At 37.0% G+C, this 12,647-nt stretch overlaps 1 protein-coding gene across 3 annotated transcripts in view; it reads left to right on the top strand.

The window, feature by feature from the left end:
- The window catches only part of TTC39B (tetratricopeptide repeat domain 39B), a 90,730-nt gene that overhangs the window by 47,767 nt on the left and 30,316 nt on the right, over window positions 1–12,647 (top strand). For all 3 annotated transcript variants that reach the window (XM_048930506.1, XM_048930507.1, XM_048930508.1), the window contains 7 exons: window positions 410–514; window positions 3,097–3,228; window positions 4,802–4,878; window positions 6,071–6,138; window positions 10,067–10,131; window positions 10,303–10,408; window positions 11,803–11,868. In XM_048930506.1, the coding sequence (XP_048786463.1) occupies window positions 410–514; window positions 3,097–3,228; window positions 4,802–4,878; window positions 6,071–6,138; window positions 10,067–10,131; window positions 10,303–10,408; window positions 11,803–11,868 (619 nt within the window). The remainder of the gene's footprint in view (window positions 1–409; window positions 515–3,096; window positions 3,229–4,801; window positions 4,879–6,070; window positions 6,139–10,066; window positions 10,132–10,302; window positions 10,409–11,802; window positions 11,869–12,647) is intronic.

The following is a 12,647-nucleotide window of genomic DNA, read 5'->3' as shown; positions in this document are numbered from 1 at the left end:
TGTCATCTCTCTCCAGACTTTGAGTCTGAATAGAGTCTGATGCTACATTTATACTAATACAATTTATACTAATATGCAATTTATACTAATATGAGAGGTTAGGTGCAATTACTTGTATGCTTGTTACACAAATATTAGTAAAAATGACTCCATTGCATATTGACTGCTAAACAGGATGGCAAAATGCTAACCATCACTTTAGTAAGTTTTCTTATATGTCTGTAGCATGGATAAAGTGATCTGTAGTGTGGATAAATAGTCTGACTTGGTTTTGTAATGTTAGATTTTAAAAATGAGCAATACCATACAATTGCTATCTAGCACCTGTTCAGTTATATTAGAAAACATATTTTTGTGTTTATATTTACAACTTGACTGCACTAAGAAGCTTCCTTTTTTTTTTTTTTAGGGCATCCAAGATGGATCTCAAGAGTTCTCTGGAAGAATGTTCAATGGCACTGAATTTGTTTCTAAATAACAAGTTCTCTGAAGCCCTGGAATTACTTCGCCCATGGTGAGGTCATGATATTTGCTTGAATTTCCATGAACAGTGTAAAATATACTATCTGTAAGCTGAAGATCGGTTTAAAGCCTCTGAAGATAGTAGCTTTCGTTTATTTCCTCTTGTCCAAAAGTATTTCTCAGTATTCTGGGGTTTTAGAACTGCTCATTTCTCTAGTCCATCACTAAAACTGTTAAAGAAATAGTCTTTTCACCTGCAGAAGGAAAAAACAGAAAAAGACCTCACCTAACGTGTCTTTGATCAGTGACTTTGTGCAGTGGAGATGTTTTTTCACACATTAACAAAGATGAAGAAATGCCTCCAGAATACTCTTTTAATGGTTTTTAAATTACATTTGCCTGACATCTGTATTTACTTTTAAATCAAACCTTTCAATTTTCTGATTATCTTCTTCCCTCTTGCCTTTGCCCTTTACAATAAAGTCTTCATAAACTGACAGAATTACATAGAATGTTCTGAAGTGTGTGTGCTCTTGCTTTCTCAATATCACAATCATCAGTGCAATACTGATAAACATGGTGATACACATTAGCAGTCATTTGCTTGCTCTGTAAATTATTCTGATTTATGAAAGGAGACTTCATTACCATTTCACTGCAGAGAAATACAGGAGAAGAACTCTTGGGATTAGAACTGAAGCCTGTACAGTACAAGCTCATTATTTCTAGGAGGTGTTGGTTAGTAGCTATTTTAAATCATCTACTGGGCCATACCCACATTGAGTTCAAGAGTAGGTAGCTAGGGAACTTGAAAGATTAGCTGGTGAGCTGTGTGGGTGAACTGTGACTGTGGGTAATCTGTGTGTCTGGGGTGTGACTCCTATTCACAGTCCTTTTCCTGTCTGCTGTGTGTTATGTCAAAGGGTATTTCAGTGAGGGGGTTCTGTAATGTGTGTTGGTAGAGTGGTGTGAAGTTCCTGCTCTGTTGTTTGACAACAGTAAGATTGAGTGACAATGGTGGGTTGGTAATGTTAGGTAGACAGTACAGACAAGTGAAAATGCACTGTTAAGTGAAATGTTGGGAAAGTAATTTAACTGTCTAATGCGTATCTAAGTTCTATTCTGTGCATATTGCACTGTGTCTTCAAACACAAAATTGCTTGTTATAGGGCAACATTTTGAGAAAGTACAATACAGAAAGCTAGTTAGATTTTTCTGAATTATTGTGAAATAGTACTGCATATAAGGGTTGTGTATATTAATAAATACATGTACACACATTTCCAAAATATTTTAGTATATCTTTCATTATATATATTGGATTTTGTTCATATAATAAAACAGCTCTGTAAGTCATATCACCATTTTATACTGTAATATGGGTTTTTTAAAGTACAGTGAAGTGTTTCTTGTAATTGATTTAAGCTATGAAGAAAAATAATACTCTAGATACCTTGATTTCAACACTGAGTTCCTGGCAGTTAGCAGACTCTGAGCCTATTATACAGCATATTCAGCTAATCTGCAGAAGAGGGCTTAATCTAGCAAAGAAACAAATGCCACCTTTAAGAAAGAAGTTAAAATTGTTTTACTGAAAAATAACCTTTTAAAGAAAGTTAAATGTAAGTTCAAAAAGAACATTAAAAAATAGAGGAGGTGATACCTATAAGAAATAAATAGCCTACTGATAAATCTTCCCTGTTCTTACTGAAGAATTCTGTTTCCAAAACTCTCCCAGGGTGTAAGTTCCTTGATTTAAAAAAAACACACTGAAGAAACTGGAGAGGATCCTGGGAGGGATAGCAGCGTGGCCAGAAAATTATGTACATATAACTCTGTGATTGAGAGGTGGGCTGTTTTTAGTTTGGCAACAGGGAGACTTGGGGGATTAATCTAATAGTAGTTTGCAGCTATTGAGGGGAAGTGGCAGAGAGAGTTTTATCCATAGTGGCAGATGGTAAAACAAGAGGCGGTTGCCCTAAGTTGAGGCTTAGAAAGTTCAAACTGGTTGTTAGGAAAGGGTATGTTAGAGGAGAAGTACAGCACCAGCGAAAGAGTGGCAGGAGATGTGTTCTGTCTTCATTTTCCTGAAGCTGTCCAAACTTGGTTGGTAGGTTTCACTTTGAGAACCTCTTTCCAACAACTTCTTAACTGTGTGATAATATTTTTCTGATGTTGTGAAAATCAGGCTTGCTCAGTGTAGCCTTTTATGCAGAACTGATTTCAGGTGTACTGCCCTTTCTGTGACATAGATGCAGATTTTTGTATCTTGGGGTGAGTTAACCATTTTCTAAGGATGTCCTTATCTCCTTTGTTAAGTGAAGGCAGAGCCAAAGGAATATGTCATGGCCTAATTAGCTAAATGAAGCAGATATGCCAATGAACTACAAATGGCAATATAATTAAGTGCAGGTATTTATGAAGCCACTTTTGGACATTTTCTGGGGCTTGCTGCAGCAGTAGCCTGTGAAGTGGCACAAAGAGGAAAATTGCCCTTGTCTACATTATATTCTTAAGTCTTCTGTTTTTCTTTTGTTTTTACATAAGCTAATGTAGGTGTCTCAGACAGCATTTAATTTTGTCTTTTAAATTAAATTTTTGTTAAAATGTGCAAAACTTTTATGTTTGCCCTAGGTCTAAGGATAGTATGTACCATGCCCTTGGGTACAGCACTATTTTAGTTATGCAAGCTGCTATGACCTTTGAACAACAGGATATACAAATGGGAATTTCTACAATGAAAGAAGCTTTGCAGACCTGCCAAAGGTAAGTCCAAGCAATTTGTATTTATGAAGTACTTAATCTAGTGAGTGTTCTTTGTGAGATACCCCAGCTGTCTAAGTGCTTCCATGGCAGGATGCTGTTGATATGATAGAGATATAAATTTGGAAAGATGAGGTAAGTCACCTATCGAATTACTTTGAGTAAGATTATGCTTACTAATATTGTCAAATTTAGGTATTCATAACCTGTGAAGTTAAAGTGCTGATTGCACTGTAGACCTAGAGTCAAAGCTGACATTCTGAGCTATTTCAACCTGTGATGTTTATTCTCCATAGAGATCAGTAGCTTAAAGCTCCCTATTTAAAATTTCCTTTTCTTTATAAAAATGTTCTTTTTAAGAATTGTTTTCAAAAGTAGACAAAATAGTCTAAGAGGACCAGGCTTGTACTTAAGTTTCTTCTAAAACAATTAGCTACCTGAAGGGAAATTGTAGCAAGGTGGGAGTGGGCCTTTTCTCCCACATGTCTAGTGGTAACGAGTCGTAATGGCCTTAAGTTGCTCCAAGAGAGGTTTGGGATGGATATTAGGAAAGATTTCTTCTCTGAAAGAGTGGTGAGGCTGCCCAGGAAGGTGGTGGAGTCATTGTCCCTGGTGATTTTCAAGGAACCTGTAGATGTGGTACTGAGTGATGTGGTTTAATGAGTATGGTGTTGCTGAGTTGATAATTGGACTGGATATTAGAGGTCTTTTCCAACTGTAATGATTGTATGATTCTAAGTAAGCTCTCAATGTTTTTAATGAATGACTCCCTGGTTTGGAAAATGTATTCCTTTTCTGAATTGTTTGTTGAGCTTCTTCGTAAGGCTGTTTGTAAATATCAGAGAATTCATTTTGGGAACGTGATACTAAAATAATGATGCTAAAATAATAAAACATGATACTAAAATAATAAACTAGTATGTCATAATATGGATAACTGAGATCTGTTAAAACTGAAATGTCTGCTCTTCTGCTCTGGGAGGTCCAATATGAAATTCCATGTCTGGCATAAAAGGACATAAAATACTTACTCATTTATGTTGAAAACATCTTCCCCTTATTTTCATTGTAGCTCCCTGTGCAAGTTTGAGAACAAATAGAAAAAAAATAATCATTAAAATCTGAAGTTGAATTAAAGTGGCTTACCCAGCATCAAAAAGACTTCTGCAGCAGTTCTGGCAATTACATTACTTTGCCATCAGTTTGACTTTTCTTCTCAGAAGTCTCTTTTCAAATGCTAGAGGTCCAGTGAGAAACTTTTTAGCCTGTGGCACTGATTCATTCCCCAGCAGTGTTTCTGCATGTGTGTTGAATTAGGCAGGAACTTTATAGATGGAAGCTGGAAACGCTGTTGTATACTTAACATAGATTACATTTGTACTTGGAAAATAAATTAAGGTTGGATAGACCTCTCAAAAAATCACTCAAAAAAATGTAGCTATTGTTAAATTACGACTTTCTTAAGAATGTCTGCAGTTTGTGTTGGAATTGGTTAAGAATTGTAAATAATAAAGTTCTTTTCAGAATGTCACTTATGCTGTTTGTGTTTCTTTTCTTCTATGTATGACTGATTCAGATTCAGGAAAAAAAACACAGTGGTAGAGTCTTTGTCCAATCTAGTTTCTAAACAGTCAGTGGATCAACTGAGTGAAGGTAAGTGGTTTATAATGCAGTTAAATTAACAGAATTTTAAAAAGCCTGAGAACACTCTATCAGTGTGCACTAATATGCTATGCTCTATAATTTAAGTAGTATCTTACAGGAAAAAAAATTCCTGCATGTGCCATCTTCAGTATTGCAGAGTCCTTTGGAAGCAATAATATTTAGTGCAGATCAATTACTTATTTGTCCTTTTTAATGCATAGTTTCTCAAAATTGTGTATTCCAACTCATTTGTTAGGCTCTGAGCATGCATCAAGTAAGAAAGGAGTTTGATAGCCAGTTATGGTTTATTTTTTTCCCCCTCAACTTAAGATAGCTGCGAAAAGCTTAAGAATTACCTATGCTGTGGAATAAGTCCTTATCATTAGTTGTATTTGAATCTGAATATATTAACAAGTTTTGTGCTTGTCTGTTTTGCCTTAAGGTGTTTTGGGAAATGGTATCAGTACATTGTTCATGGCTCTGAAAATGCTGATCTACTATTTCTGATTCAGGCAGAATCAAGTATGCATTTTTTTCTAACATGACACAAAAGAACCCTCCTTATACTGAACACATCAAATTCACCGTGTGTGCACTGTACATACAGCAGCCTTATGCATGTGTCTGGTCTTGCAGCATGCAGTTACTCTTGTAGCAGAGTAACTCCTGTCGTGTGTGTTAAGTCAAATGGACTTTAGTGGTGCATGAGGACAGTCTGCCTGGGGCTTTCAGATTGTTTAGCATGACTTAATGAAAGCTTGTTCATAATGTCTTACTGGACTTAGGAAACAGCTGAGCCACTGTGTTAGTGTTCATCTATGGAAGTTTTCTCAGATTTGAAAGAAGAATTTGAAGAACTAGGTGCTCTACGCTTGTATTTAAAGATAGTATCAATGGAAAGTACAGGAGATTATCAACCAGAGTAGTAAGAAGCTTTTGCCCTAGGCAGAAGGCAGCCATGACAAGATCAAGGTTTTTGTCTGAGGAGAGGTGAAACAAAATACTGTTTTTAGCTAGCTTCTCGATTACTAGTTCTGATGGGATCTGCATGTTACAGCTGCTGTTCAGTAGTTGTCAAAGCAGCAATGGCAGAGTCTGACCTTTTTTCTTGGCAGCATTTTATTTGTTCCATTGACCTCAAGAGGAGAATATTGATACTGTCAGCTTTGCTGACAGTAGATTACTTTTCTTTCTTATATAGAGGAAATGCATGCTGAAATCTGCTATGCGGAATGCTTACTGCAGAAAGCAGCTCTCACCTTTGTACAGGTAAAATCATTCCCATTCTGTGTTTCTATGTACCAGTTTACTGGAAAGATGTGAAGATGTTAGTGCTGGTAGAGCATTATCTCCAGAATAGATGAGTTAAGAAAAAAAAACTTCCTCTGAGTGAACTGATGTTACTTTATGACAGTAATTGAAAGTACAGCAAATGCTATGCTATCAAGCAATACTATCACTTCAGACTTTTTGTTTTGCTTTGTTTCTGTGGATAACGAAAAGATGTCATTAATACCCAGGATCAAATGGTTGAAGGTGTCATACTGAATTACTGGCATCACATCTAAAACTATACAGGACTTGTTTAAAGAGATGTTCAAGTGTGAGGAAATGTCTCGTTTGAAGAGCGAGTCTTTTTTTTTGTGCAAAAAGGATGAAGTTTTTTTCCCACCTAAGAATACTTAAACTGCTGTGCCATTGTCTTTAGTTCAGCGTGACTCTCCATGGCCTTTTGAAATGGTATCAGGGACAATATAGTAATGAATGACTATAAATTAGATGTGCCTTAGCATTGTTGAGATAATTATTCTGTTCACAGGAGGGTCTACTGTTACTGCTGTTTTAATCTTCTTGTTTAGCTTGTATTTTAGAGACTTAATATTGGTGTTCTTAAATATGAATTTTTTGTCTCTTATACTTCGATTGCTTATGTGGATGTTTAATAAGTGTTTAATGAATGTATTTTAGATCACAGAATGGTTGAGGGGGAACAGGATCCCTGGTGACCATCTAGTCCAACATCCCTGCTCAGACGGGGTTCCCTAGAGCAACACATTACCAGTGATTGTGTCTCAATAGCTTTGGAATATCTTCAGAGGAGATTCCACAGCCTCTCTGGACAGCCTGTTCCAGTGCTCAGTCACCCCCACAGTAAAGAAGTTTTTCATGACGTTCACTTGAAACTTCCTGTATTTCAGTTTGTAGGATGAGCCTCTTTCATCTCATCCTCATTCATGCTTTCTCCTCCCCCAAGAAGAGCTTGTCTCCTCATCTTCATCCCTACTCTTAGGTATTTGTATGCATTGATCAGATCCCTTCAGAGCCTTCTCTTTTCCAGGCTAGCCAGTAAGCAGGTCCCGCTCTCTCAGCATTCCCTCATAAAAAAGAAGCTCCTGTCTCTTAATCAGTTTAATAGCCGTTCACTGGTCTCACTCAAAGAGCTCTTTTGTGTCTCTCTTGGACTGGGGAGCCCAGCGCTGTTTGCAATACTACAGTTGCGTCCTCACCAAAATTGAATAGAGGGAAAGATTACCCACCTTCAGTCTGCTGACAGTGTTCTTCCTAACACAACCCAGAATGCCATTGGCTGTCTTGACCACAAAGGCACATTTCTAGATCATAGTTAACTTATCCATCAGGATAAGTGGTGGAGAAGATCCTTCTCTGCAGATCTACTTTCTAGCAGGTCAGCCCACAGCTTGTACTGGTGCCTAGGTGCAAGGCCTTGTACTTACCTTTGTTAAATTTCGGGAAGTTCCTCTCTGTCCATCTCAGACTGTCAAGATCTTTCTGAATGGTAGCAAAGCTCTCAGGACTATCAGCCACTACGCAATCTTATATCATCATCAGTCTTGCTGAGAAGGCACTCCAGCTTCTCCCATCCTTCATCCAAGTCTCTGATGAGTATACTGAACAATTCTGGACTCAATATTGACCTGTGGGGGACACTTGTAGCTCCAGGCCTCCGACCAGACTCTGAACCATTGATCACAGTCCTTTGTGACCTTCTATTCAGCCTGTTCTCAATCCACCTCATCATTCACTTGTCCAGCCTACTTAACTATAAGGATCCTGAGTGACACTTTCAAAAGCCTTGCTGAAGTTCACATGCCACAGAGTGCATTGTTTTTGAGCTTGGAGGAAACGATCCTTGAATGTTAACCAGCTTCCTTTTCCTTCTAGAACTTATTTCCACGGGATAATTCTAGGAAGGTTGCTGAAAAGGTCAAAGTTAGCTCTCCTGAAGTCCAGGGTTGCAGTCTTACTTATTGCTCAGTTTCCTTCTTGGGGGATCATGAACTCCATGATCTCATAGTCACTGTAGCAATGGCTGCTCTGAAGTTTTCATGTCCCTAATCAGTCCTTTTTTATTTGTAAGAACAAGGTCCAGCAACACACCTCTCCTTGTTAGCTCCTCCACCACCTTTGACAGAAATATATCACCAGTGCTTTCCAGGAGCCTGATGGATTGTTTGTGCCCTGCTGTGTTGTTCCTTCTCAGATGTCGGGATGGTTGAAGTCCCTCACAAGGGAGGGGCCAGGGCCTTTGATTGTAAAAGGCCTGATTTACTTCCTTGTGTTGATCCTGTGTTCTGTAGTAAACACTTAGAACAGAGTCACCCTTGTTAAGTCTTTCCTTTAATCCTTACCTGCTCATCATGCACTCTTAGGCAGGGCTCCATACATTCCAGGTGTTCTCCTGTATACAAATGAGCTACACCATCAATTCTTCCTGGCCAGTCTTTCCTAAAAAAAAACATGTAGCCATTCATGACAATATTTCAGTCATATGAGCTATCCCACCATGTCTCTGTAATCACAGATCTCTAATTCTTCCCACGCTGCATGCATTGGTATAGAGGCACTTCAGAGAGGTATTTGAGAGTGCCAGTTTCCCAGGAGGGGTGATAATCCCTTCAGATATAAACTAGGAGGAAGAAGTGAGACACAAATGTATAGGATCAATTTGACCCAAATAGTTAATTTAGCTCAGCTTTATATATCACTTAATAGAATACTTAGGTCCAAAGTGTCAGGAAATATTAGGAGTGGAATGGCAGTCTTTCCTTTCCTAATGAAACAGAAGCAAATCTCTCTTTTTTTTTTTTTTTTTCCTTTTTTTTTTTTCTTTCATTTGTTTTCTGATTTTGTTTTTAAGCACAAAGATAATTTTTAAGTGCTTGTTGAAGGAGATCAGCTTTGGGGCTGAATGAAGTGAAATACCCCTAGGGCAAGTGTACTCCTTCTGTGAAGCAGCACTTGCTGTCCGTTGTTTCATTTGCTTTGTTTTTTGCTGTAATACCCTGATCTGCTGGTTGCCACCATACTCCATTACCCCCTGGCTGACCTCCATTCATCTGAGGATGGTGGTGGCAGTGAGATTGTAGTTATTTAGAAAGAGGTGTAGCAAGAATACTTGTAATAAATACCCACATTTAAGTGTTCAGTCTTTCAGGCAGAACAGTTGGTTTTCAAAATGGTTGTCCATCCATGGAACCAGCACTTCCTTTAGTTCCTAATTCTGATAGTCTTTTTATGTGTGTTTGTTTATTTATTTACTGTCAACACTGTATGTGCTGTCCTGGAATATTCAGTCAGGATTTCTGAAATGCTTGCACATGTTTCCCTCCTATGTTAATTCTAAGAGAAAAAAACAAAAATCTGTCCTGCTGAATCATTGGCCATCTTGCTATTTAGGAACTTATTTTTGATAGCTAGTGGATCGTGGCTTTGATTTTCTTAGGGATAATAAACATGTATGTTGAGTAGTGTATGTAATAGCTGTTGTTTAGCAATCATAATTCATCTGCTTAGGGATTTTTTTGGTTTATCTTCTGCGAGGTTGTGCGTGTCAGAATCATCATTCCAAAATTTTTTAAAAGATTCCTACAGCACCACCTGGTGGAGAGCTTTCTTTTTTGTTTATACGTGCTGGAAGTTCAGTCAAAAAACAGCTGCTCACTTTGCCTTCTTCTGAGTTTTGAAGCTCATCACTCGCAACAGAAAAATGTTTCTATGAGAACATAATGCATGTGCTAACTTTAGTCTTAAAGATGATTCTATTAACTGAAAAACATTTTTAATGTTTCCAGTGACTGTAAAGTGCTAAATAAAGTAAAATGTTGCTGAAAGTTTGTGTATGTTACTTGTATAGCTAAATATGTGTTTTTTGTACAATTAATATTTTGTATTTCAGGATGAAAATATGATCAACTTTATCAAAGGTGGCCTCAAAATTAGGACAAGTTACCAAATATACAAGTAAGCTATTGGAAAATACTCAGATTCAGTGTTGGTATAAGCAGTCAAATAAATGCCTCCAAACTGGAGGGTGAAAAAAAAAAGATTGTTTTATAGAAATGGTAGTGATTAAATTCAGTATACTTTCTAAGTCATGTTTCTCATCTCTCCTCTTTTTTTGTGCATCAAAAGAGAATGTCATCAGGTTCTACAGATGACTCAGGGGAACAAAAGCAAAATTGAAACTTACCACCAGTTTGAAGGAGGGGTAAAACTTGGAATTGGAGCATTCAATCTGGTATGACTTTTCCAGAGTACATAAATTCATTTCAGTAATTCTGTAGGATTCTTTACATATATAATACTGTAATCCTATTTTTAAAAAGTTAGTAAAACATGTTTGTAGGTTTTACAGCTTTTATGAAGCATGAAAAGTGTAGCGGCTTTTTGCGTTGTGTCTTCTAGGATTTTTCTGCTAATTTGTTTTAAATTTTGTTTTATCTATTTTAATAACATATGTAATTCTTAAGATGGAAAGCCGCTATGCTTACCTATATATTACTAGCATGACTTTTAAAGATGCTTCTACGGTTGGTTGTAAGGTATCTGGAATGAATGCTTTTATTCTCTCTCTCCCATCATGCCATTCTTGTGCTTCATTATTTTGACATACTGTAAATTGTCACTGTGAATTACTGTAGACCATTCACAAATTCAGAAGAACAATCTGTAGCTTACTGAATTTGAACGAGAAACGACTGGGTGCATCCACTGATGTTTTTATTTGCAATTACTACATTGCCTTTTCACATCTATCACAACAACAGTGAGAGTTGATTTCTGCTGGTATTTTAATTTCTGTATCATTCCAGACTGGAGCTGGCCAGTTCTGAGTATGGTCAGAAGAACTCAGGTCTCTCTGCACCTGTCAGTCTTTAAAACCCAAGCAACTGGTAGATGTCTTTCACAAGTACTCTGACCTCCTATACTTCATGAAGTCTTCTCAGCAAGAAGCTTAAAAGAAAAAGTCTGTTCTGGGCAGAATATAGTAGAGTGAATGGAGTTTACAAAAGCTGACCTTCAAATAGACCTTCCTGTAATATTTTTTGAAAAGGTGGTTGTGATCTTTAAAAGTTTTCTCTTGCATAGAATGTGGAGATTGCAGTTATGGGAGAATTAGAAAGTGCATGTAATATGGTAAAATTAGCTAATATTTCTAGAAAAGATAGACTTGCTAGTCTGCTGGTTCCATACTTCCCAAGTAGGAAAAAGTGGAATTTTTGGATACCACTGTATCATTTCACTGGGATTAAAGGAAGATGACAATTGTTGATAAGTACTGTCAAAATAGATAATACTTGCCTCTTATTCCACATGGCTCAAAATTTTCAAGCAGTTCTGATCAGCTGAAGACAGGAAAGTCATTATCTGAAAAAGAACAGATGGATTCTGTCTTGCTGTTTCCATGCTGGGTGATCATCAAGTGTTCGAGTTTTCCTTAAGCTGCAAACTGATTGCATGTTGTTAATCATGCATGTCTGTTTTTGAGTTCATGTGTATTTTACTCTTTCAGTGATATGTAAGAGCATTCAATATAATAGTTAGCATTCTAGCTGTAGTTTATAGTAGTTTCACAGTTTGTGTGAATGTGTGTAAGTTTTTTGTCTGATGCTTGTTTGAAATGTATTGCAGATGCTGTCGCTTTTACCAGCAAGGATCCTCCGATTTTTAGAGTTTATTGGATTTTCTGGCAATAGGGTATGGGATTTGTATTTGCTTTTTCTAATTAGACTTTTCCCAGGTAAAGACCTGGTGTATGTAATACCATGCATTTCACACTAGATATATAATGATATACATTGTTGATTATTACTTCAGTGTTCTTAAAAAAATAAGTAGAAGAGATTATGCAGGTATGAAAGCAGATATGGTGATATCTGAATCTTTGAATCTTGAAAAGGATTTTCAAGAGGAAAGGTCATGATTCTTGGAATCATGGAAGGATTTCATGGAGGAAAATCATGAGCTTGCTTTAGAGATGGTTTTCAAGTTACAATTTCATTTCTTTTTCCTGATCCTTATAAAGAGAATATCAGCTTCTTTTTTTTTTTTTTTTTTTTTTTCTGGCTCAGTGAGTCATTGTTCTACATATTTTTCTTCACTTTCTCCTACCTTTGGGAGAATGAAGTTCCGAGTGTCTTGCTGTGCAATCCCAGTACCTCTGTTCCTCATGGCTGAGATATCTGTAATTATAACTTCTTATTATTCTGCAGCACTTTAATACTGCCTTTGCCACCTTCAAGAAATGAAGCAAACAAAAAAACAAATAAACCCACAGAATTACACAGAATTAAGTGTCATGTTGTTCATAAGCCAGGGAGAATATGATCATATTCCTCCTAGCTTGTCCACTAGTATTTTATATAAAAATAGGTTTCAGCAGAGAGGCATTCGTTCTCTTGCTTCCTGTTCAAATTGTACTGCGTGTTGGAGAATTTTCACGGTACGTATTAGTGCCGTAAGTGAAAAGGTTATAG

The sequence above is a fragment of the Lagopus muta genome, chromosome Z, assembly GCF_023343835.1.
Source record: "Lagopus muta isolate bLagMut1 chromosome Z, bLagMut1 primary, whole genome shotgun sequence".
In the NCBI taxonomy this organism is placed as follows: Eukaryota; Metazoa; Chordata; class Aves; order Galliformes; family Phasianidae; genus Lagopus; species Lagopus muta.
This window is presented reverse-complemented; position numbering and strand designations above follow the sequence as displayed.